This window comes from Eptatretus burgeri, unplaced genomic scaffold (genome assembly GCF_056783735.1).
Source record: "Eptatretus burgeri isolate ZD-2024b unplaced genomic scaffold, Ebu_testis_v1 Ebu_testis_scaffold_3155, whole genome shotgun sequence".
Lineage (NCBI taxonomy): Eukaryota > Metazoa > Chordata > Myxini > Myxiniformes > Myxinidae > Eptatretus > Eptatretus burgeri.
In genome coordinates this window covers 335,448-361,868 of record NW_028225103.1, presented here as the reverse complement: position 1 = coordinate 361,868, position 26,421 = coordinate 335,448, and the positions used below count along the sequence as shown (strand labels likewise).

At 43.4% G+C, this 26,421-nt stretch overlaps 1 protein-coding gene and 1 long non-coding RNA gene across 11 annotated transcripts in view; one reads left to right on the top strand and one right to left on the bottom strand.

The window, feature by feature from the left end:
* The window catches only part of LOC147006726 (F-box/LRR-repeat protein 4-like), a 30,731-nt gene extending 6,444 nt beyond the window's left edge, over positions 1–24,287 (bottom strand). The window contains exons 1-8 of one of the 10 annotated variants that reach the window (XM_085868080.1): positions 24,220–24,284; positions 23,833–23,973; positions 19,404–19,459; positions 19,034–19,123; positions 14,652–15,012; positions 14,104–14,348; positions 5,309–5,522; positions 4,636–4,707 (exon numbers count right to left, since the gene is read on the bottom strand). In XM_085868080.1, the coding sequence (XP_085724206.1) occupies positions 4,636–4,707; positions 5,309–5,522; positions 14,104–14,348; positions 14,652–15,012; positions 19,034–19,107 (966 nt within the window). In that variant the 5' untranslated portion in view covers positions 19,108–19,123; positions 19,404–19,459; positions 23,833–23,973; positions 24,220–24,284. Of the gene's footprint in view, positions 1–4,635; positions 4,708–5,308; positions 5,523–14,103; positions 14,349–14,651; positions 15,013–19,033; positions 19,460–20,737; positions 21,342–23,832; positions 23,974–24,219 lie in introns of those variants that run through there. The other 9 variants (XM_085868082.1, XM_085868075.1, XM_085868077.1 and 6 more) reach the window with 9 other exon arrangements.
* On the top strand, positions 20,891–25,092 carry LOC147006725 (uncharacterized). The gene is made up of 3 exons (XR_015054636.1): positions 20,891–21,015; positions 24,280–24,510; positions 24,962–25,092. It is a non-coding gene; the product is annotated as an uncharacterized LOC147006725 (long non-coding RNA).
* Positions 25,093–26,421: the final 1,329 nt, after the last annotated feature.

The following is a 26,421-nucleotide window of genomic DNA, read 5'->3' as shown; positions in this document are numbered from 1 at the left end:
TGGGCGGAGATTGCTGGGTGAATTGTGGGCGGAGATTGCTGGGTGAATTGTGGGCGGAGATTGCTGGGTGAATTGTGGGCGGAGATTGCTGGGTGAATTGTGGGCGGAGATTGCTGGGTGAATTGTGGGCGGGGTTAATGCGGAAGAATGACGTTTTTTGTGCTGAATCGTTTTCTGTGTGATTCTGGAAGTTGATTTTCTGAGCAGGAAGTGATAATCATCCTGTTCCGTAAGTTGTTGACGCGCAGCGTTGTAACTCTCGTTACAGCGCGGCGACATCACGCTGTTATATAATTTGCTATTCTGTCCTGTGTCTTCTCTCACACTTATGGCCGAGTATGTCCCTTTGATCTGAGGGCTATAAATATAAATTTGCCCAACGTCACAACTCTTCCCATCATGCATACTCATTCACTGTGTCTACATTTAAATTTTATAACTGCAAAATTGTTTCATCATTTTTAACCGAGACTTTTACTGTCCCCAGCTGCGTGATATCGAAGTATTCGCTTCTTGTTATCTCAGCTTTATTATCTCAGCTATGATGTAAGTAAGCTCTTATTATCTTTGCTATTGCATGAGCTTTTATTATCTTACCTATTATCTGAGCTATTAATGTTGTTACGGTGGTGGAAATTCACAGAACACCATTCCGGTTCCCCAGAGATCAGTTATTTCGCTAGGTGCGTGTTCCAGGTGAGATTTCCCCACCGATGTATAACGGGATTTGTTCGTGTGCCTGGCTGTGAATCTTTGAGTTAGCCGTTATTCTTTTGCTATCTTTTATTTTAAACAACATCTCTTCAACAACAAACTCCACAACCACGCCACCTCCACCACAACGCCACAAAGTCTACAACCATGGCATCTCCACAAACATAACCAGATCAAAACGGCCTTTTGCCTTGAAGAAAAACGACCCTCCTCGACAAACAAGAACAACACTCCCAGAAAGCCACCCGAAGAAGGAAACAGATTTGACGGTTGGGGTGCGGCCCTCAAAAAGGCGTCAGCACATTTTTCCCAAGGATTTCCCAATCTCTCTCCCAAGGATTTTCCTGCGCGCGCGCCGGGAAGGGAGGGGCGAACGCCCCGGACCCGATAAAAAGCCACGTTGGGACGCTGAGAAAGCAGTTGAGTTGGAGGGAGTTGAGTTGGAGGGAGTTGAGTTGGAGGGAATTGAGTTGGAGGAAGTTGAGTGTCGTCGTGGAGTTGGTGGAAGAGGTCGAGTCGTTGGTGGGTTGAGATCACTGGAGCAGTAGCTCGTGGGAGAAGCCTTGGAGCGCAGCCAGACGGCAGTGGAGAGTCGGGCGCGTCGCAAGGCCCTTGACCCACCAAGCCGCCATTGCAAGTCGCTGCTGCGTTGGCAACGAGCCAGTGAGACGGAGACACCGAGGATCGCCAACCCGAAGCCAAACGAGTCGCCACCGAGGGGCGGCGAGGGAACCGGCCCGGCCTCTCGGAGCCTTTCGGTCATCCCGGCTCTGAGGAATATTAAAGGCTGACGAGCCCGTGTCTTTTCTTTGTTGGGTTTTTGTATGAAAGTCGGTGGCGCCTTATCTCTAAGTAGAATTGTGAGTAAGTACGTGCTTGTACATTCCGAATAGAACTCGGCTGTAGGCTTTTGCTCGTGTCTTGTCCCCATATCCGATCCCCCCCATTCATTGACTGCATGCCTACTGTAAATAAATGCCCCATTGTTTGAATGTCAACCTGTTCGTTGTATTGCGTCACTTTCTCCCATTGACTGCCATGGTGCGCTCGGGATATTAACTGGCTTTTAAAGCCGCTTAAAGTACATTTGGAGGGAGGGAGCAGGATATTGTAATCGTCCGGTTTGTTATCTTACCAAAACGAAGTTTTTGCAAGATATGTTAGTCAGCTTGTATGTTTTTTTTTTTATTTTTTTTTTGTTTGTTTGATTGTTTGTCTGTAATCACGTATAAAAATTTTTGCAGGGTACAGTTATCATTGGAAATTTTTGTAACTTCGCATATCAGAGGCCTATAGAGGTCCCTTTCAGCGCACAAAATTTTGAAGGTCAAGGTCAAAGGTCAAGGTCACTTTGTCGCAAATCAGGGGAGTCGACGAAACCCTTATTTTTTGAGTAATTTTGATAGGATCGTCTTCAAACTTCATGGGAATATAGTTCATGGTCTGGCGTTCAGCTGATTAATTTTTGGTGGCGATTGGCCTTGACCTTCATATGTTTTTTTTTTTTTGGGGGGTCTGTAATCACATATAAATCACTCTGCAGAGCACAATTATCATTGGAAATTTTTGTAACTTCGCATATCAGAGGCCTATAGAGGTCCCTTTCAGTGCACAAAATTTTGAAGGTCAAGGTCAAAGGTCAAGGTCACTTTGTCGCAAATCAGGGGAGTCGACGAAACCCTTATTTTTTGAGTAATTTTGATAGGATCGTCTTCAAACTTCATGGGAATATAGTTCATGGTCTGGCGTTCAGCTGATTAATTTTTGGTGGCGATTGACCTTGACCTTCATATGTTTTTTTTTTTTTGGGGGGTCTGTAATCACATATAAATCACTCTGCAGAGCACAATTATCATTGGAAATTTTTGTAACTTCGCATATCAGAGGCCTATAGAGGTCCCTTTCAGTGCACAAAATTTTGAAGGTCAAGGTCAAAGGTCAAGGTCACTTTGTCGCAAATCAGGGGAGTCGACGAAACCCTTATTTTTTGAGTAATTTTAATCGGATCGTCTTCAAACTTCATGGGAATATAGTTCATGGTCTGGCGCTCAGCTGATTAATTTTTGGTGGCGATTGGCCTTGACCTTCATTTGTTTTTTGTTTTTTGGGGGGTCTGTAATCACATATAAATCACTCTGCAGAGCACAATTATCATTGGAAATTTTTGTAACTTCGCATATCAGAGGCCTATAGAGGTCCCTTTCAGCGCATAAAATTTTGAAGGTCAAGGTCAAAGGTCAAGGTCACTTTGTCGCAAATCAGGGGAGTCGACGAAACCCTTATTTTTTGAGTAATTTTGATCGGATCGTCTTCAAACTTCATGGGAATATAGTTCATGGTCTGGCGCTCAGCTGATTAATTTTTGGTGGCGATTGGCCTTGACCTTCATGGTTATCGCCTAAGGTCAAACATATTTGACCCCAAGGTCAAATTTTCAAGTTTTAGGAACCATATCGTGTAGTACCTCAAATTGAACACGAAAATACAACTTTACGGGAAAACGGCTGGCTTTAACACTGTCAAATTGTATCCGCAGGTGGGTAATGAACCTCGGACGACCCCATTAACTTATGGGTCCAATGAGGTCAAAGGTCAAGGTCAGGTCACGAAAAGGTCAAAATCTTTTTCACTCATAACTTCGTCAAAAATGGTTTAATTGACTTCAAACTAAGACTAAAATATTCCTTATTCTATTCCTTATAATCAACATTCAGGTTAAGAATGTATCAAATTTAAATTTGATCCCCAAAATAACTTTATGCCTTAAATGGGCGGGATTTGTTGTGCCTGGCACCACTTGTTATTTTAGCTATTTTCAAAGCTATTGTTATTGAAGCTATTAACTAAGCTCCATTATCTCAGTTATTGTTATGGAAGCTATTATAAAAGCTATTATTATCTTAGCTATTATCTCAGCTATTATCCAAACTTTATTATCGAAACTATGATCTAAGATATTATCTAAGCTGTATTATCTGAGCTATTATTACGTAAGCTATCACAATATAAGCTATTATTTGAGCTTTATTATTCAAGAGATTATTATCTAAGCTATGATCAAAGCAATTATTATCTCAGCTATTATTTAAGCTTTATTTTCTCAGCTGTTATCTGAGCTTTGATTATCTAAGCTATTATCTAAGCTTTATTATCCTGAAGCTTTTTGAAAAAAAAGGCAGGTATTGTAATCTTCTCTGTCTGTCTGTCTGTCTGTCTGTCTGTCTGTCTGTCTGTCTGTCTGTCCGCCCGTCACGCTATCTCCTCCGAAACAGATGGGCATAAACTCAACAAACTTGGTAGTTGTGATCACCACATGGCAAGAAGGTGCAAAAACAATCATTTTTCGCCACGCCCACTGGGGCTGGGCGAACAACTAAAAATGTAATTTTAATATTTTTAATGAAACTTTGTACAGTTGCATGAAATATGCAACAATTTTTTGGGGATTTGTTCCCCAGTTCGTGTCTTGGAATGGGAAGTTTGAGTCACAGGGGTCAAAATGGGAAAAAAATTCAATCAAAATTGAAGATTGGGTTATTCCTGGTGGAGTTTTGTGAAATCTTTCAACTTTGCTTTCGGGGGGGGGGGGGTTGGGGGGAGCGTGGGGGATATTAGATGGTGAGCCATGGACTTCGCTCTCGTTTCCAATATTTTTGCAGTGATTAAGGTTCGAAAGGCATCGTTAACTGTATGAATTGCAACCATGGATAAGACGCAGGGATAAGCAACGCCTGAAGCCCATCGTGAATAATCATAACAACACAAAGACTGTGTTTATATTTATGTGACGAGGAAACAAAATATGAACAAATCAGATGAACTCAGCCCAAGCTGGAAATAAATCAGTTTGTCTTCACAATCGTGCAGGACTATGGTTTAACTGCAAAACACCTCTGCGGTGGTACAAAGAGGTACACGTACCTCAGAACAGTCGCCGAGGTTGAGATGCCTCAACTCTTTGCACTTAGAAGTGATCGACAGGAGACTCTCCGTCTGAAACAAGATGGGAGTACGATGTTATCCTTTAACATTGGTAAAATAATCCCCTTCCCATCCACGGAGCGCAACGAAACAGAAAGACTGAATTTTTTAGCTTGTTCTAGAATTCAACGCTTCGAGTCGTTTCAAGATCGAAGAACCAGTCTGAGGATCTAAAAACCATTGTGGCACCGTGCCAACAGGGGGGTGATGTATCATGGAGGTGACGTTAAGCTGGCAGTCTCCTTTGCAATCTCATGGAGATGCAAAATCTCTAACAGGCAGTCGACCATGTAGATTAAAGAAGGGCGCTATCAAGGCCATCTTGATATCGCTATCGACCTTGCAGAGTTCAATTGGCTATGGAAGGAAAGTAAATGGGAAGTGTACGAAAATCCAGCTTCATATGTTCTTATTATTTCATTTTGGTGTGACGTTTCTCATTCCGTCTGTGTTAGACTTTCAATCCACTTGCCTGGGGGAGTGGGGGGCAAAGGAAGGGGGCATGTAGATTTCACATTGCCATGAAAAAAAAATCAAGATTTACTTACAATGGTTTTATTAACGACAAAATTGCGAGAGAGTAAAACTAACATAAACTACGTAAAGAGCTCACATCGATTCGTGTTTCGAACAGGACGAGGCGTTGCAGCCTCTGCAAGGACGAGAGCTGCCTGAACTCTCTGGGTGGTATTTGTTCACATGACGACAGGTTCAGGTCACAAAGGTTTGGGCAGAGCATGGTTACAGATTCCAAGGACTCGTTTGTGACCCAATGGCAGTTGGCCAGGTCCAGGTGCAGTAGGTGCTCAGACCACCCACCCAGGAAACTGAAAAAATACCACAGGAAGACATTGGGATTGTGTTTTAAACAAAGCCGTGAGAGACAAGACAAACTTCGAAACCAACTTCCATCGACCCACGCTTGATACAATACACGGCGTTGTAGCTTCTGCAAAAATGAAAGCTGCCCCCCGAGTTATCTGGGGGATAAAGACCCCTATTACTCGCACACAAAGCAAATATGGTGTTCTTCTAATCAAGAGACTGAGGAGCATTGAGTGATGTGTAGTTTTATGAAGATAACGTGCACTGTTCTTTGTCCGACCCATACCCCCTCTTTCCCCCTTTCCATGCAAATAATTTTGCAATAAAAAGTGATGATTGTGAACAGATCTCCGAGAGAAGGAAGTTCACAACACCTCATCTTGGTGTTGATCTGTGAATTTGTTTCTTCCCGTGTGCACGTGAATAAATGGTTCAACTCTCATTGGGACTGGAGTTACTGGAGTGATTCCAATCGAGGTTCGAGTACTTCCACCACAGAACAATACCGGGCTTTGTTGCCTCTTCAAGGATGAAAGCTGCCCCCAACTTAGCTGGGGGATAAAGACCCCTATTGAAGACACGACTTCATTGAAAATCTTTGGTTGACATTGCTGCACCTGACATGTCGTGGAAATAATTTGACGAAAGGAGATATTTGAGTGAAATGTTTTTATGCATTCCAACAAATGAGAATGATTTGATAACATGATGATCGGATTGCAGGATGTTTCACGATCTATCTTCTTCCATAATAATAAATGCCAGTGTGTGTCAGTCAGTTATTGTGTGTGTGTGTGTGCGTCTCCTCAAAGTCCAAAACCAAGAAACTGAGCACTGAAAATTTGCATGCAAACAATGAAAGCTCCAAGGAATTGCATGACTTGTAAATTGGGTGTTTGTGTTAATTAAAACACCCCTTTGGAAGATAATTAAATTTAATTCGATCCTTTATCAGAGCTTATCCCTGGTCACCTTGCTGTCCCTCACTGGGGTCTTGATTCGCCATTTTTTGTGAATTGCTCAACATTGCCTTGACATGGAACAGGCCGCAACGGTTTCTCAACGATGAAGTTTTTTTCACTTTCCTCACTCACATCATCAAATTCCTGTTCATCATAGCTACGAATCGATGGGTGCATTGTAATGCATATAAACACCTGGAAATTCCAGCGTTCCTGGCTTTATTTCATTTCCGCACATGCTATAACCTCTACATTCTCTTAAACTGAGCCAAATTACAAAATTTAAACTCAGGAATTCAACTTATCAGCAGTGAAAGGGTTATCAGCAGCCGACTACTAAAAAGTGCTCATTTATCCAAATCATTGTTTGATATTCTGGGCGTCTCGTGGAACATGGATGTTAAAGTTATTGAACGACGATCGGTAATCGCTTGCCAAGCCAGCCATCCCTGATCAACCATTTTGTTGGAGAACTTGATGAGTACTTAAGCTACTTGGCTAGCTTGGTTGTTCGTTTCCAAGCCATAGCCATAGATGGCAAAAGTATTTGCACTGTCACTGAATATATCAATCGACTTGAACAAAGTTGATCAGTATATTCGCCAAATGCCCAAAAGACCCATAAGACCCTGAGGACCCATAAGACCTCTAAGATCCTGTAGACCCTTTAAGACTGCGATAAATGGATAACGTGTGTGTGACAGGTTTTTTGTGCAGTTCTACTGGAGCGTTGCGATGTGGAATGTGAAACACGAAAATTATCAAGACCTGAGTTGATTTGGCTAATTCGCTGCAAATAACCCGGAATAATTCCCATGTTTTAAATGCACGTCAAGTTAAGGTGTATCGAGCAGCTTAATAGGTCCTACATGGCAGGGCATTCCAATTCCAAAACAATCTAGAAGGGCACTCGGTCGAGCACATACCTCCACCATGTAATGCCTGATCCACGAGAACATATCGGGACCAATACATTTTTGAAATATCATACGAAATATCGTTTTTGGCCCTCTCTTTCACTGGTGAAGAATCACTTACAAATAATATAATTCTCATCTCCACATCCAGATTCAGATCATCACCAAAATCGAATCAATTTGTCGTGGTCACACACCCAAACTGTCCACCAAGTTTCGTCCGAATCCGTCCACAACTTCATGAGATATTGTGCTATATATAATTTTGGCCCCATCTCTCACTGGTGAAGAATCACTTTAAAAATTATAGTCGTCCGATCCGCATCTTCACCAACAAATAATCAGTTCATCCTTGTCACACACCCAACCTTCCCACCAAATTTCATCCTGATCCGTCCACAACTTTTTTGAGATACCCTGCACACAGACAAACAACGCAAACAAAACAACAAACAAACAAATGAAAAATCGTGCATAGCACGACACTTGGCGAATTAGTTGACCTTTCTGTGTGGTGGTCCAAGCTGTAATGTCATGGAATGTGTGGCGTTTATTTGTTCGTACATTAATAAAATGACGCGACGTCACAAATAACAATTATCAGGTGCGTGTTGTCATGGTAACGGCAGCAGATTGAAAATTTTCACAACTCATTTAAAGCCACCATGTGACATTCAACAACTTGTCATCGGTGCTTGTTGCCTTCATTTTGATCGAAGAAAATATTTGAAAATACCTCGGAACATTGCTTTTCAACCAGCTTTACGATCACGTTATCAGGTTTGAAATATGTTGGAAAACAAAAATTGTTACGAATGTATTGTTACGAATCTCCGCCCGCTTGGCGTGCTCATCGACCGCGTTAACTCATAGCGGCCGGTTCGCCCACCGAACGAGCAATTCAGTCGTGACTTTCTGGAACAACGCCAGAAACCAGTCACGGGTGGGTTTGTAATCCCACCACGGCCCAGTCCGTATTCTACCCGCGCGCGACAGGGTCAATCGCCGAATATCGATATACCTAAGTACCCGCGCGGGTAACCTACCGAGGGACCGTACCTCGGCAAAAGCCTGCTTGGACACGAACCGCTTAAGCGGTCCGTTCCGTTCTGGGATAACCGAGCGGATATTATCGCCAGACCTCGCCGGACCCGATTCTATTTATTGGTTATTTAAAAACCAACTGGTATTCCAAAAGCAAGATAGTAGTTCAATTTGGGGAAAAAAGACACGACGAACGGGTTAACATTCACACAAGCACATTTATTTACCACACAGATGCACATATACAAACAATCATGCAGTCAATGGGGGAAGGGGACAAGACACGAGCAAGGTAAAACACTACAACCGATGATAAGCAATTATCAATGGGGTCACTTACACAGTTTTACTTCGCACGACACGGCGCCACAACATGCATTCGAAAGCAAAACCCCAGGAGAAAGACCACCCCCATAGACTAGCGAGTCAGACTGGGCCCGTGGGCCTTTATACCGTGGAGCCGTGTAGACCGCAGAGGCTCCGCGAGGCCGCGCAGGTTACCTTCCTTGCTGGACGACCCACGACGCTCCTTCCCCACGGCAGCTAGCATAACCGCGGTCCGGCCCAGGCTTGGTGGGATGGGTCCCGGCCAGCAACGCCTGAGAGGAACGAACGGGCCTTTGCTCTCTTGAAATTGATGCTCTGTAAGAACCTGTCCGTTCCTCAGCGATGCTCGGACCGTCCCGAAGCCCGATCACCTCGGACCGTCTGGCGCTGGCGGGCGAGCTCTCTCCAGCTCGTACACGTTCCGCAGCTCTGCGCGGCACAGCAACTTAGCCGCACTCCCCGTTTGCGCTTCCTCCGTTCTCCTCAGCTTCTCCATCTACGGCAGGCATCACACTTCCATGCGGCTCCTCGACCTCTCCAGACTCGCCTCCAAGACCCGACTCGACTCGACTCGACTGGTTGAACTGGCGCTCTGCGCAGCCATTTATAGGGCTGGTGAGACGAGATCTGATCTCCGCCCTCTCACCTCTGACCTCTGCTCGGAAAGCGGACGTTGTAGAAATCACCGGCCCTCTGGATCCGATTCTCCGAGAGCGAGCCGACGTGTTTGAAATCATCACCCTTCGACCCCCACAGGCCCCGCCCCTTCCTCTCCTGTGATCCGTTTTCCGAGGCGAAGCTTTTACAGAGCGGACGTGCGTGGCATCACCGTCGCTTGCGCTCATAACGAAACCCCCCGCGTCGGTTTGCAGCGACGCTGTTCGCTGGGGACTCGCCGCGGCTGGTGCAAAGGTGAAGCGATGTTTGTGGTGTGGAGATGTTGACGGTTGCTGGTGGAGTGGTGAGGAGGGCGTGGTTGTTGAGAGGCAGGTGTGGTTGTGGTTGTTGTGAAGCGGTTGATGAGAGTGATGTTGGTGGTTGGTCCAAAATAACGATAGTAAAGAAAAACGGCTATCTCAAAGATCACAGCCCTGTGACACGAATAATTCCCATGAAACAACGGTGGGGAAATCTAACTGAACACAGACTTATCGATCTAACTGAACTCAGGACCTTTAATGGTGTTCTGCGAATTTCCATAGCTGTAACAGTATTTTATATGTGTTTTTCATGTTTTGGGTGACCCTGACCTTGACCTTGGGTCAATTTCGATCAAACTTTGTACACATGTTAATATTACATGCATAAATAGACAGTGTAAGTTTCAATATAATAAGTGCAAAACTGTTTGAGAAATAGCCATGTGTAATTCACAAAATTCCCCATTGGTTTATAATGGGCGATAATATAAAGTGATGCAGAATCCAGATCCTGATCTTGAACATCACCAAAAGTCACATATCTTTTTGCACTGTGGATTTCTATCAGCTGTTAAAATTTCATCCAAATCGGTGAAGAATTGTGACCTGCAGAACGAATAGAATTTTTTTTAAATCACGCCAACAGCTAAAAACTTTGACGTCATACGCTTGCGAAAACTGTGCATAATTTGTACTAACATGCATTTTAAAACATTTAGGTATTCCATTGAAGTTTGTTTTGGCGTCAACAGGAAGTCGCTACGACTTCCAGTTACTGAGTTATGTTCAAAAGCTTGTTTTCACCTTTTTTTGACGTAACGTTGTGACGTTAAGTGCGATTATGACGATATTTGATGCCAGACTATTTCAGCAAGATTGGCTATCACGTGTTAAAATTTGAGAACGATTGCTTCAGTAGTTTCGGCTGCACACGAGCGTAAATATTTTTTTAAAAATGACATCTATAGGCAAAACTTTGACATCATACGCTTGCGAAAACTATGCATAATTTGTAATAAGATGCATTTCGTAATCATTTAGGTATTTGAATGAAGTTTAATTTGGCGTCAACCGGAAGTCGCTACTTCCGGAAGTATGCGGAACTGAGTTATGTCCAAAAATGTGTTTTCACGTTGTGTGACGTCACGTAGTGACGTTTAGTCCGATTAAGACGGGGTTTGGACGCGGACCGTCTCAGGTGGATTGCTATCAGGTGTAAAAATTTAAGAACGACTGGTCCAGCCGTTTGGGCTGTAGACGACCGGACAAACAAACAAACAACCCAACAAGCAGTCATATAATGGTACTTACGAAATCGTCAACTTGACCTCTGACCTTGTCTAATAAAAGCACAGGTAAGAACGTCGACAAAAATACTCACAAAATAGCACGATTTTTGAAACAAAACCGAACTAGCAACACACAGTTACATGTAGGTGAGAAAATTAAACAGTTAAAACGGGACAAATAACAACCGGAAACTTAGCTTTGAGAACGTCAGCAGGGAGCCCCGAAGGAGACCTCTCGCTGCTCCAAAACCGGAACCGGAAGTCAAAGCTGCCTCTGGAGAAGGAAGCGACGCAAACCAGAAGTTTCTCCGATGATTCTGTACCAAACCATCAAAAATTGAATGTTTGACCAAGCTGTGACCTTGACCTTTGACCGATTTTGACCAAAATCTAATCAGCGTGAGCCATCACCCTCCTGAATCACGTGGTGTAATTTGACATTGGTAGCTTCTTCCGTTCTCGAGTTATCGTGCCGACAAACAAACGAACACACAAACAGAGGACGGAAGTGATCAATATACTTACGAAATCTAAAGATTTCGTAAGTAACAAACAGAGGGGTGAAAATATAACTGTGAGGAGTGCTATTTTATGGTCACATTCGAGCCATAATTAATCCACATATATTAGTTAGATGTAGGTATTCGAACCAATTTTTAAATACTCTGTAATGCATTTTAAAACTCTATAGTTTTAGTGGCACTGTTCCCAGTAAGTCAGTCCACCAGATGCCCTCTAAAGGCACCGGCTGTGCTATTTTAGTGATAACAAACCAAGACATGGCCTTTCCTGGTAAAGCTAAACTTTATCTTGGTTTTCACAAGCATTCCACTCCTGGGCTCTTGTTTCGGTTGAACTGCATTTTAAAATCTTCAGAGCCTTTAGTGCCACCAGTTAGCCCATCATAGGCATTGGAAATACATTGTTACAGTGCTGCACTCAATTCTGGTAAACCCACATTCCACTCTTGAGAAACTAATGGGGCTGTGCTTTTACTGTGATACCAAAGCTGGACATGTCCTTTACTCTTACCATTTCTGTGAACTTAAAAGAGAGTTTTGTTTTTCCTTGAAACAACCCACAGTGATAAGAAGCCTGGACAGGGGAGAGGGACTGTCGAAGAGAATTGCTGGGCCCTAAGATAAGCTGTTTGACTGTTCCACCCTCCCTTGTAGGAGGGAAGGAAAACTTTTAGCTCATATTTGAGTACTCATTTGGAGCTCTTGTCACACCAACCAGGGTTAGAGTATAACCAGAGATAGATTGGAAGTAGAGATAGATTATATATAAGGGAGAGTTTTTGAATGTAAAACTCAGTGTGGTTTTGGTCGCTCTCCACTGTGCTGGTTGGGCTTCTAACATCACCTCCGCTGGCATGTGATCCTTCAATAAAACTGCATTTTGGTGAATCCTCTTCGACTGACTCTCTTCATACCGGGCCGGAGGGACAGAGTCTTCACAATAACCTCCTTCGCTTTCGGTGGTGGAGATAAGAAGAACCAGAGAGTTGGTGTCAAAGCCACCCAATGCTCGCCTGTTTATACATTTATCGTTTTTAAAAGAATAGTCTAATAATATTTTTTATAAAGAATTGCAGTGAAGTCTGATCCAAATAATTTTAAAGCAATGTATGTGTTTGTACATTGTCATCAGTAAAAAATAGTGTGGAAGATAAAAACATTAGAAAGGAAATAACTTGCACCAAAAACGTTAACATTTTCACGCTCACGCTGACGCTGACGCTCACGCCAGGGGTATCGCTATCGCTCTCTGTTCTTCGAACAGGCGAGCTAATAACAATAACATTGCAACAAAGCATATATTAATTAATATAAATAATATTTCCAACAATAATCATAAAAATGGAAGTATAATTTGTTAACAAAAATAACGAATGTATTATTCCCGCAATGGCCCAAGGGAAGCACATCTGGGCTTGGTGAAAGGCAAGCGAATGCCCCAGCAGTACAGCAGGCATGTGTGCCACAAGGCCGTGAAGACTCATAAAAATTTGGTCCAATGGACTAACGAGCGCACTCGTGCATATCAAATGGTCATGTCCCATTTAACGGGACCAGATCTGCTGAAGTATTAATGGCTAGCGATATGCTACTTGTTGTTATCAAAAGAAACACGAGGATCTCACCAAGTGCGTACTTTTTGCCATGTATTGATGACAAGCAAATACAACCCGTCGCTTCGCTGAGGGAGAAAATAAAAGGGGTGGGGGCGTGAAAGAGGGAGGGGGAGAGGAGGCAGAGAGGATGAAGTAGGGGGAGCTCAGAAGGAGGAGGGGAAAGCGAACAAGGACAAATGTATCCAAGAGCCGCGTCCTAAAGGCTTTGTCTTCACCAGACGAAGCAGAAGAAGAAGAAGAAGAACAACAACAACAACAACGCGGAGCTCTCTTAGAGCCAGCATTCGCAACGTGACGCGGTTAAAAAGGACCTCACCAAACGTTGCTATTCATTGAGGGAGGGAGGCGTGAGACACACACACACACACACATAGACAAACACACCGAGACAACGAGAGAGCGACAGAGGTGTGGGAGGAGAGTGCTGCTTGTTATTAGGAGGGGGAGTGAGGAGGGGAAAGAGAGTGAGAGAAGGGGAAGGGGGGAGGAGGAAAAAGAAAAGAAAGGTGAGGGGTGGAGGTGGCATTATCAAAGAGAATGATATATGAAGCTTAATAACCAAACACAAAAATTAAAACTCATGCCAGAACAGCTGAACACACAACGACACAACAGAGTTTGTAAAGTAATGTGCTGGCACATCAGCAAAAAATTTGATATTGCAGTTGCAGAAAATTTGTGGGAAAAATGAACCAAAAGCAATCACTGAAAACATTGAAGTACTGCTCACGTTCGACCTAATCATCCCATCGAGCGTGAACATCGAAAACAAAGCGTTGCCACCAGATATGATACTTCCGTCCAAAAAAAGAGAAGAAGACATTGCTAATTGACGTGTTCATAGCAGTGATTTTTGAAGAACGATGCAGAAATCAAGAAAATGACCAAATATCCCAAAATCATGGAAGCTGAAGAATGCCAAAGTTGAACCAGACGGTTCACCGAAACCCAGGCCATCGATTAATAACTTTGCATTCAATTACTCACTTTTTAAGGACCATAGGACTGAATCTTCCATCGTTTCCAGTCCATGAGAGACCGAGCGAGCGTGCATGGGTGAGACGAGGCTTCAAAGCCAGAAGGTCCTCCTCGCAGAGAGATGGCCAGAAAGGCTTGAGGTCCAGGTGTTTGTACATGGAAGGGTTGTAGCAGCAGTCGCGCAGGGTACGGCTGCATTGAGCGAGGCAGCACAGCTCAGGGAGTGTCAGGTGAGATAAAATAATTTCGATAATCTGTCGTGGAAGTAAGGCAGCAAAAAAAACATCGATTTAATTATCAGTGCATCAACCTGACTAACTGTCACTTTTCAGATAGTCAAGGATGTCCATCAAATGCAAAACCAGTAACTCTTAAAACAACCCAGGTAACCACTAGTGAAGCCATCGAGGCTTCCCAACACAAACAGATTTGGACAGCCATTTCAATGTTGACGCCATCGTCTGAAACCATTCTGAAATCAAACAATGAGATGTTGTGATCTGGAAAACCAATTTTTAAAAGAAGAAAAGATGACGAGTGGGGGTTCACATGCTCACCTCGAAAGGTAAAAGGTCAAAATATCCATTATTTGAAAAGGGGGAAAGCTTCTGTTCCTCTTCCTCCATCTGTTTAACCGTATCTCGTCTCCTCCTTCTTTCCATCCTGTTTTGTTTCTGTCGAAGTTTTTCTGACTCAGCAAGTTCTTCACTCTTGCTCTTCTTTGGTTGCGTAAGGTTCACCGGGATACCGGACAGAACAACAGCGCCCAGTTCCATGCGGTAAAAGCTCAGGGGGAAATTGAACTCCACACGGAGGACGTTCGTCGCAAATCCCGGTGGTTGTATCGGTGGGGAAAACTTGAAAGGGGCGTTCGGTGGAAGATTGGGGTCCGCAGGGCTAGACCACAGCGTCCGCCACCTGCATCATACATCACCAAAGTCAGCCTTTTGAGCAGTGTCCTTTTGATTTTACCATGAAGTAGACATTGTGTATGAGGGTGTGGTTCATGTCGTACAACATCTCAAATTTGATACAAACGGATGTGTAAAAGGACATCACTCACATGATTAAATAAATTAACAAATAAATGAATTAAACTTTTTTCATTCATGAAAAATGAAAACGGATTTCACGGGGAGGGGGAGGTGCGGGTTGGGGGTGGTGAGGGGCAGAGGATGTGTGGATTGACAATCGGTAGTTGTTGGAAGGAAGGGACATTTTAAAAACATGCAGGTAGTGGACAAAAAACATGGAAACACCAATGTAAATTAGTCAACATTACAGGGCGTTGGGCCACCACGAGCGGTAAGTACGGCCTATATGTGCAGCAGCATAGAGTCCACGAGGGTATGGAATTCTTCAGGAGGGATGCGGCACCATTTTACCATGAGAGAGTCAATTGAATCACACCTATTTGATGGAGGTGGAAAACGCTGTCTCAGACGTCATTCCTCAATATTCCATCAATACTCGATTGGGTTCAGATCTGGAGACTGAGAAGGCCATGACACATGAATAACATCAGTGTCTTGCTCATCGGATCATTGGGGGATCACACATGGACCAAGCACTCAGGGCTGTATCATTCTTTAGGTTAGCACCACACGTGCAAAAAGGAAGAAGGAATCAAAGTTAGAAGAAATCATCTGTTTATGGAGAAGATTGTGAAGGATGATTCATGTGACCGTATCAGATTTCTCCACCGCTCGGTAGTCCATTGTGCTCTTCCAGTGGTAGTCCGGTAGTCCAGTGGTGCGAAGAGCCTGTGCTCTTCGCACCACTGCACTCGCAAATGTGCATTGCCAGGTGGGATGAGCGGTTTGTGTGCTGCAACTCGACAATGGTCCTCTGTGGATCTCTTGGTGGACCGTTTTTGATGAAACTGGCTGCTCGTGCTCCAGGTTCAAAGTTACAGTCAATTGATCAGCAGTTGCTCACCTGCTTTGCCGAGCACTTCAAATTAATGCACGGATACCACGATCCTGGAGTATACACTTCCGCCCACTGTTGCCCTTTGCTGATGATGTCTTTCCCTCGGAGTTCTATGCCGACATCACCTGAGACACCGTTGCTCGTGAAACATCAGCAAGTTTCGCTGCCTTTGTCACTAAAGCTCCTGCCAAATGCACCCCAACAGTTATCCCTCTTTCAGTCACAGAGGTTTTTATGGCCTCAGCCATTTTTATGAAGAAAAAATAAAATCTCAACAAGTAATCAAGATACAAAAATCAAACAACAAGAAACCAAACAAGGAAATAAAAGAACAAGAAATCACAAAACAAGAAGTCAGGGAAGATAAAAACAAGAAAAATATAGATATCAAACAGGAAACAGAAGTCCAAAAAAAGGAAGAAAGAATCAAAGAAAAAGAAATCAAAAGCAAGAAACCAAACAAAAAAAAAGGAATCAGAGATTGTAGACCCTCACGAGGAGTTGTTTTGTGTGGTGTTTGTGTCGTTTTGTGTGGTGTTTGTGCAGTTTTGTGTGGTGTTTGTGTAGTTTTGTGTGGTGTTTGTGCAGTTTTGTGTGGTGTTTGTGTCGTTTTGTGTGGTGTTTGTGTGGTGTTTGTGGAGTTTTGTGTGGTGTTTGTGTGGTGAATTTTGTGTGGTGTTTGTGGAGTTTTGTGTGGTGTTTGTGGAGTTTTGTGTGGTGTTTGTGTAGTTTTGTGTGGTGTTTGTGTAGTGTTGTGTGGTGAATTTTGTGTCGTTTTGTGTGGTGTATTTTGTATTGTTTGTGTAGTTTTGTGTGGTGTTTGTGTAGTTTTGTGTGGTGAATTTTGTGTGGTTTTGTGTGGTGTATTTTGTATTGTTTGTGTAGTTTTGTGTGGTGTTTGTGTAGTTTTGTGGAGTGTTTGTGTAGTTTTGTGTGGTGTATTTTGTATTGTTTGTGTAGTTTTGTGGAGTGTTTGTGTAGTTTTGTGGAGTGTTTGTGTAGTTTTGTGTGGTGTATTTTGTATTGTTTGTGTAGTTTTGCGTGGTGTTTGTGTGGTGGCTGTGTGTGGTGTTTGTGTGGTGGCTGTGTGTGGTGTTTGTGTGGTGAATTTTGTGTGGTGAATTTTGTGTGGTTTTGTGTGGTGTATTTTGTATTGTTTGTGTAGTTTTGTGTGGTGTTTGTGTAGTGTTGTGTGGTGAATTTTGTGTGGTGTTTGTAGAGTTTTGTGTGGTGTTTGTGGAGTTTTGTGTGGTGTTTGTGTAGTTTTGTGTGGTGTTTGTGTAGTGTTGTGTGGTGAATTTTGTGTGGTATTGTGTGGTGTATTTTGTATTGTTTGTGTAGTTTTGTGTGGTGTTTGTGTAGTGTTGTGTGGTGAATTTTGTGTGGTGTTTGTGGAGTTTTGTGTGGTGTTTGTGGAGTTTTGTGTGGTGTTTGTGGAGTTTTGTGTGGTGTTTGTGTAGTGTTGTGTGGTGAATTTTGTGTGGTTTTGTGTGGTGTATTTTGTATTGTTTGTGTAGTTTTGTGTGGTGTTTGTGTAGTGTTGTGTGGTGAATTTTGTGTGGTTTTGTGTGGTGTATTTTGTATTGTTTGTGTAGTTTTGTGTGGTGTTTGTGTGGTTTTGTGTGGTGTTTGTGTAGTGTTGTGTGGTGAATTTTGTGTGGTGTTTGTGTGGTGAATTTTGTGTGGTTTTGTGTGGTGTATTTTGTATTGTTTGTGTAGTTTTGTGTGGTGTTTGTGTAGTGTTGTGTGGTGAATTTTGTGTGGTGTTTGTAGAGTTTTGTGTGGTGTTTGTGGAGTTTTGTGTGGTGTTTGTGTAGTTTTGTGTGGTGTTTGTGTCGTGTTGTGTGGTGAATTTTGTGTGGTATTGTGTGGTGTATTTTGTATTGTTTGTGTAGTTTTGTGTGGTGTTTGTGTAGTGTTGTGTGGTGAATTTTGTGTGCTGATTGTAGAGTTTTGTGTGGTGTTTGTGGAGTTTTGTGTGGTGTTTGTGTAATGTTGTGTGGTGAATTTTGTGTCGTTTTGTGTGGTGTATTTTGTATTGTTTGTGTAGTTTTGTGTGGTGTTTGTGTGGTGTTTGTGGAGTTTTGTGTGGTGTTTGTGGAGTTTTGTGTGGTGTTTGTGTAGTGTTGTGTGGTGAATTTTGTGTGGTTTTGTGTGGTGTATTTTGTATTGTTTGTGTAGTTTTGTGTGGTGTTTGTGTAGTGTTGTGTGGTGAATTTTGTGTGGTTTTGTGTGGTGTATTTTGTATTGTTTGTGTAGTTTTGTGTGGTGTTTGTGTAGTGTTGTGTGGTGAATTTTGTGTGATGTTTGTGGAGTTTTGTGTGGTGTTTGTGGAGTTTTGTGTGGTGTTTGTGTAGTGTTGTGTGGTGAATTTTGTGTGGTGTTTGTGGAGTTTTGTGCGCTGTTTGTGGAGTTTTGTGTGGTGTTTGTGGAGTTTTGTGTGGTGTTTGTGCAGTGTTGTGTGGTGTTTGTAGAGTTTTGTGTGGTGTTTGTGGAGTTTTGTGTGGTGTTTGTGGAGTTTTGTGTGGTGTTTGTGTAGTGTTGTGTGGTGAATTTTGTGTGGTGTTTGTGGAGTTTTGTGTGGTGTTTGTGGAGAATTTTGTGTGGTGTTTGTGGAGTTTTGTGTGGTGTTTGTGGAGTTTTGTGTGGTGTTTGTGTAGTGTTGTGTGGTGAATTTTGTGTGGTTTTGTGTGGTGTATTTTGTATTGTTTGTGTAGTTTTGTGTGGTGTTTGTGTAGTGTTGTGTGGTGAATTTTGTGTGGTTTTGTGTACTGGGTGTTACGTAATTAATTAGAGACATAACTGGAACTGACAGTTTAAAACTGCTGGCAGTATCGACCGGGTACCAAGACGTCACACTTTGATGCAACCCCGCTTTGATTGGACACATGGCCCTGACCCGTGACGTTTTTTGTTGGATTCGCTATATATGCTAGATATCCCTTATTGTTGGTACTATCCCTTATTAAAACCCGTCGGAGATTTCAACCTAAAGGGTCACTGGTACCTGCACACAGTAGAGTCTTCACCTTCATCCCATGACTTGGCCAGAATCCGAACCACATATCCAGGGTGGTACATCTCCAACACCAAAACCCTGGAAGGAAAGACGGGCACGTCGAAAAGTAACTCGATGAAATCCTGGCTTTTAAACCACTCGGGAATCTTGGGACAACGTCTGGGTGTCCATTGGGACAAGCGGTCCCACCACGCCGCATATGCTCTCGGCATGGCCACGTGCATCCAGGAGCGGGAAAATATGCTCGGTGGACCCGCCAGGTTGCTGATGGAATTGTGTCCTCCATACTGGGAGCTCATGTCCAGAATTTGTATCACGTTTTGAGACAGCTCGAGATGAGACGGCTGCGGGAACAAACCTTCAGGGTCTTCCTGTAATCCAGGTGCATCTCCACGCCGTTGGTTTCTTCTGGTCCTGTTGAACAGCAAGTGCAGAGCAGGCTCAACATGGAAGTGTATTACATACAGTGGATGGAATAAAATCCACAATCGTAATCCAGCACGCGTAGATCACGTGGTCGATTATTTATTGCACTTGTTATCAGGAACTCAGATTATGTCGTCACTTTTCCCCGCATTGTATCACTCAAAAACCTACTCTCATCCTGCCATGGTCCTTTTTACTCGTTAAATGCTGACAGATCTACGAACATTTACGTGTGCCACCCATATTGATTTGCAACATCAAATTTTGCAGCTTTGAAAAAGGCGCTGAGCATAAAACCATCGCACCATAACCACAACACTTCAACCATCTCACTCTTTACCACTACAGTGCTTCAACCATCTCACACAACTGCTACAAATGCTGCAACCACAGTCACCATCAAGGACGTCCACCACTGTCCTTTGAAGATATCGGAAAAATCAGTAAACATGACCGTTCTGTATAAAAAGGTGCAAAAACAGATCCCTGCAACAACAGACCAATCAACCTTCTCCCAACCATCAGCAAGGTGATGGAATCTATCATCGCTTCAGACATCAAATCCTTCCTCTTTACCAATGGTTTGATTTCCGATCATCAATTTGGATTCAGACCGGGTCACTCCACCGTGGTGTGAATCACAATCACAGTCACAGTCAGAGTCACAGTCGGCCATCTTTGATCAGATTGAAAAATAAAATGTGTGACACGTTCTCTCCATCATGTGATCTACTTTTGCCAAGTTTGAACAGAATCAGAACGGGCAAGTCGGAGAAATGGTTGGGGACACATTTAAGGAACAAAATGGCCGCCAGTCGGCCATCTTGGATCTGATCTCGAAATAAATTAGTGACGTGAATCTGTAAAAGCCATCATTCCTCATCTGTGTGTTTCCAGTTTGATCAACATCGGTGAATGTATGTCCGGGAAATGGTGGAGGACGTGTTCAACGTTCGGTTTGTTTATAACTAAACCCCTCCTTCTCCAACCCTCCCTCCCCTTTCCCCCCAACTTAATGTTCCCCTCAGTGAAGTGACCGGTTGTATTTGCTCAAATATAAATATGAACAAGGAAGAAGAAGAAGAAGACGTGATCTGACTGACGAGCAGAAGGAAGATCACCTCAGGCTAATGATCGAGTGAATGGAGAATGTTCGTGAAGAACAACATGACGTCATTTCATTAAATACGTCAGTGAAGCGACGACTACTTTTTCTGCTGCATCCGATATTTAGATTTCCCACCCTGAAGAAACCCCGGTCCTTACCATAACGAACGACGTCGACGTCGTCCTCCAATTCGGTTCATTGTTGTTGTGACTCGAAGGGAAACTGAGGTAATATTCAAACACCTGGAAGGTTCTGGAAAAGGGAGGAAAGACTTACACGTTGTGAGACCTCCACTCTTCCTGTATCAAGGCCGACGATCTCTTCAAGCAAAGTCCATGACCAGGAACACGTGATGAGAAGACGCCGTTGACTCCGCCCACAACGTACGGAAATGGCGGCTTGTTCCGTCCAGATGACGTCATCACGTTCCCACGTGGTACCACTCAAGAACCTTCTTTACTCTTATAGAACATTTTACTCGTTAAATTCTTTTCTAGATCTACGAAAATCTACATTTGCCACACTCCCCGTGTTAAATCGGTGTTGTGCTGATATTTACAAAGAAATGAAACCGATGAACTGGCCAGCTGGCCCGTCGTGCCTGTGTGACATTTTACACTTACTCTCTTTTAACAACTGGATTTCTCACCAACCTGCCCTGCGATGGTTGAGATATGTCCCCCCATATTTCCACAGGATGCTTAAGGTCCGCCAGCAACCCCCTTCTGGTAAAAACTACCAAAATCAAGAATCACCCCCCAACTTCCCTCTTTCATTCCTCTTTTCCCCCTCCTTTCGAACAAAAACTCACACACTCTCATAAATCCAACTCTTCCCTCCACGTCGACAAAACAGCTGTTCACCACCATCTCTGATCTTCCTCCATCCAAAATCATGATCTTTTCTAACCCCATTAATCCACCCCAAACCCACCTCCTTCAAATTCCCTGCTTTCCTTCCTGAAAGTCCCTGTAATGTCCATCTTGCATTCCCCATGTTCCCCACCCCATCCCTCTCCCTTCCATAGATCTCATGTCCCTCTTCCCCACTGTTTTTGTCCTTCCCTCTCCCACCGCTATTGTCTCCTGCCCCCCTTGTTGCACGTTCTTTGTGTTCGCTCTCATATGAGCCTCGACATTGTTCACAAAAAATTTAATTTTCTATGAAACTTCATCAGATTTAGTGAAATTGAGTGATCTTGAGTTGGGGTCCCACAAGACCCCAGTTGGTAAGATTCGGTTGTAAATATGTTGGTAGATGAGGGTCAAGTTAAGGTAAGAAACTGAATTCTCATCTTACAAATGGAAAAGGGAAGTTGGACTTTGATACAATTAATAATTTATATTCGTCCATAAATACCTATGGGATTCACATTTCAGCTGCTGCTCCTTTACCCTCAAACCCATCCTTATTAAACAAAAATATAAAATATAAAATAAAATAAAAAGAGAAATCATATAAAAAAATTAAATAATTATGATGCCAGACCATGTGTCCGATCAAGTTGAAATTTACATCATAAATTCCCCATCACGACCAGAACACAATTGTGAAGTTTCACGTCGATTGATTCAGCGGTTCCGGAGAAAACATTATTTAATATTTTTCTTCCCTCCAATATGGCTGCCAAACAATGTGACATCAATTATTCCTGAACAACCTTGCACACACAAGCCTTGGGGAACATTTATGGGAAGTTTCCCCTCGATCTGTCCAGCTGTTCTGGAGAAGAAGATTTTTATATGTTTCAGGTTAAATCCATGATGGCTGCCAAACCATGTGACCTATGATGACATATGTGTGAACGTTTTGTTCCTCATGGATAGGCGGTCATATGTGGAACGCTTCACCTCGATCTGTTCAGCCATTTCAGAGATTGTTGAAGGTTAAAAAAAACAAAAAAACAATATGGCTGCCGAATAACGTGACTGATGTCCTCATCAAATTTTTTGTGGACCATTTTAACACGAGATGACCCTCAAAGATGTTCAGACTGATCGGATGTAGCGAAGTGGTGGAACAGTTGGTTCGGTGGGAAGAACAAGCCGATTCGATTTTGGTTCCGGATTCCGGATTCAGATTCGACCGATCGGTGGGATACAAGACGTAAACGATTGAGCCTGGTCGAGGGTATGTTCTCTACCGAGTGTCGTTCCATCTCACCGAGTGTCACTCCATGAGTGATTTTTAATTTGTTTGTTTGTGTTCAGGGAATCACAAAAACTTGTGGACGGATGTGGATGAAATTTGGTGGGCTGATGGAGTGTGTGACCAGGACGGATTGATTAGATTTTGATGAAGAACCGGATCTGGATCTGAAAATTTTTGAGGGATTCTTCACCATTGAGCATGAGGACCAAAAACGATATTTACAGGAGCACGATATCTCCATAAGTTACGGAGGATGAGTTTTGACAAAACAAGGTTGCTGAGCTGGTTCGGTGACAAGGCAACGAGATTTTGATTCAAATCCAGATCCAGATCAAGCCGATTAGTTTGGTACAAAGGATAAACTTTTCAGCCTGGTCGAGGTAGGTGCTCCCCTGAGTGCCCTTCGAGTTGTGTGTGTGTTTTTTACCTGTTCTTGACAAATTCCGGCTCCACCTCTGATCGTCCCGCTCTGCCGGCGGATGCGCACGGATTTACGCGCCACCAACACCTTTGAGGTCACGTGTTCCCTGTTCGAATTTTTCGCCGGATGTTCATCAATTTCCTCCTCCAGTGCCTGCGCTACTTGTTTTAACTTTCTGTCCCTTGTTAATCTTATAACTCCATGTCCTTTATCCGGCTCACTTTTATCTCCATCTATCTCCCGTGGTCCCGCTTCGTTCCTTCCCCTCAGTGGTTCTGTCTCTCGGAGTCTGTTAGTCACCTTCTCTCTTCTCAACCCCAAGGAATCGTTTCTGTTTTACCCCTCACCTGATGGACTACCTTTTCACGCTGCACACATGCCACATCCTCCACCATTTGCCGCCGCTTCCCAAAACACGTGTCGAGTTTCCCTCCAAGTTGAGCCCCCATCCTGGTTCATGTCAGCCATGAGCCGTGTCAACATGGCCATCATGTCGTGTCTACTTATGCGGGCTCATGGTAGGAGGTCAAAAAGGCGACCAAGCAGTGGTTAAGGTAGTGAATGATCGGAAGGAAACATCATCAGGTTTGAACTTTCTTTCCCCTGATAAATACCGGACAAACTATAAACTGTCATGCTGGTGATGCACAGGACAGGTGTTGGTTCAATCAATGAGCGAACCTTCACCTGCAGGGAGAGGTAAGTCCCTTGTCTCATCATCCGGTGTTTGCTCGGGCAGGTCGAAGATCCCAATGTAGTCCACAAAACGATTAGGCCATGGTGTGCCGGTGCAGGGGTCCAACACAGAGAGTAAATGTTCATCTGATTTGGTGTAAACGAGAATAAAGAGGAATCGTGATGACGTCATGAGGTGTAACAAGGTATCCCATAAATAACATGGATGGGATTCCCATTTACAATTAATTACCAAAGTTGATGGGGATTTGTACCTTTGGGGGAATAACAAGGACCGGGTGGGTATACTGTTGTTGGATTCACTCTGGAGTTATATTATTATTATTATAAACAATAAAAATATAACATGAGGAATGAGTTTGTGATTCAAACCTTCGTATCGAAGGAACGAATCATCGATAAACTCCGACTCGATCTTCCCTTTCACAACAGAATCTGAAACATAAACAATCGGAGTGAACGTCACGTACCGGGTCCGGACTCCTTGTCCTCGGGTGAACCGACCATGGATCTGCGGTCTCAGGGAGAACCTCCCGGACCGACCGCGTTTCCTCCATCAGAGCCGCTCGTGAATCCCGGGACGTTCTCTTTGTGATCTTCACCGGAGAGTCCTCGGGTCATCCTGCACCATCTGGTACTGCAAGTACAGTGTGGTGAAGGAAGGTACGCTGTGGTACACCAGTCAATCACGTGACAAACCAAAACAGACAAGGAAACACAAAAAAAGTTCTGGGGGTATTCGATCAGTCGATACCATATTTGTGCCTGGTGTTGGCTTTATGGCGAGAGTAGTGGGCTTGGGATCCTGGGGCCCTGAGTTCAAATTCCCTTGGCTGTTGAATTAATTCCAGGTGGGGTTGACTCAGTCAGTCATCCTTCTGAGGTCGGCAAAATGAGTGCCAGCTTGCTGGTATCCTCTGTGGGAGGGGCGACCCTCCAGGATCCAGGATTGTGCCCCCCCTCTCTCCACTGTACCTTTTGTTCTGTTGCATCCTGATCCGTTCAGTGTACTCGCTCTTCCGTGAGCCTTGACTTTGTGTATCCCTCCCCTCCCACCCTGCTCCAAAATAAAGTTTCATTAATCCTGATTTGAAAATCCCATTCTTCCCTCCAGGACTTTCAACTTGATTTCGAAGATTCACATTTACAGAAAACAAAACCATCAGTGTTGGAGTTGTTTTAAATCGAGGTCCCATGACCTACCTACCGACCTACCTACCTTCCTCTGAGCCATCCTACCAACCCAAGGAAAACTACAGATATGGTTTTGTGATTATTTTTATCTTCTTTTTAACAAATTGGATTGTTTCCTTTTTCTTTTGAAGTTTTTTTTTTGTCCGTTGGATGTTTGAAATCTTTAAGAATTCCAAAACATCGTTCGGTTCTGAGACTGTTTGAAACTCCGTTCTTGTGGGATACCAGCCGGGTTATCCCACGTTTCCCGTTGCTGTTCTCATCCTGTGAGTATTTTGAAGAAATAAAATTTTGTTGTTTATTTTATTTTTAATTAATTTTTTTTGTGGGAGGCCGAAAACACTTCCCAACATCCACTAAGTAATGGGGTTCGGGATCATTTAATGTTATTTTTGACAAAGCTACCAAGACAGGCATTTAAAAGTGATCAAAAAAAAATTCCCCCAAAAAAATCAAACTTTGTTTTTCAAAAATTTCAAACAATTATTTTCCCTAAAACATTCCCAAGCACCCATTGATGATGTTCTGGAAGTTTCGCAAAGATCCGTTCGGCCATTTCTTCAAAAAATGTCGTCAGACATCTGGACGAACTTCTCTCTTATGGTCCAGTAAATAAACCCGCACACGTCACAGTCAGTGTAAATGAACAAAAATAAATGGTGTAAATGAATCCAATTTTTCTTTCAGATCTTCGAGGATCTATGTATATCATGATCTACTACAAGGAAAAGCAGCACTGAAGAAGGAGCACGTGAGGTCCGAACGACCTCCAAATTCACGAAAATGACCCGATGATTGAGATGAAGGTTTATCACAGCTATCACCAACGGGTACTGGATTTTTCTGTGCACCAATCAGAACAGCCAATTATTTATTTCATTACCGGAGAACAGACTACGGTTGAGATTTGCAAAATTAATCTGAGAATGCACCCAGCTGGTGAGTCAAGCCTGGTCTTCCAAGGTGTGACTCCTCAATCTCAATCCAGGACGACCTTGATCTGCTCCCATGCTAATTTCTCACCAACCTGCACAAGGAAATATGGACTTCCCCATGATGAGGAGGAAATCTTTGAAATCAATTGGAATCCGTGATGAGGAGGTAAATCTCTTCTCAACTGCCTTGCTGAGTGTGGGGAGTAAAGTGACGTCATAAAAGATGGCAGTGCCCTCGGGAAGTTACCTCCCGCCAAGCTCAGCGGCTGTGTCTGTGCGAAATTGTCCGGTGTTGTCTCGTGTATTTGTCTGCATGTGTGTGTCCGATATTTGCGTTTGAGATCCTCCACGAACCTTGGACCATGATGAAAATAAAACAAAGAGCCTTTGCATCTGTTGTCAAAATCTGCAGGGGTGAAAGGTGAAAGAATAACACTCCAAAAAG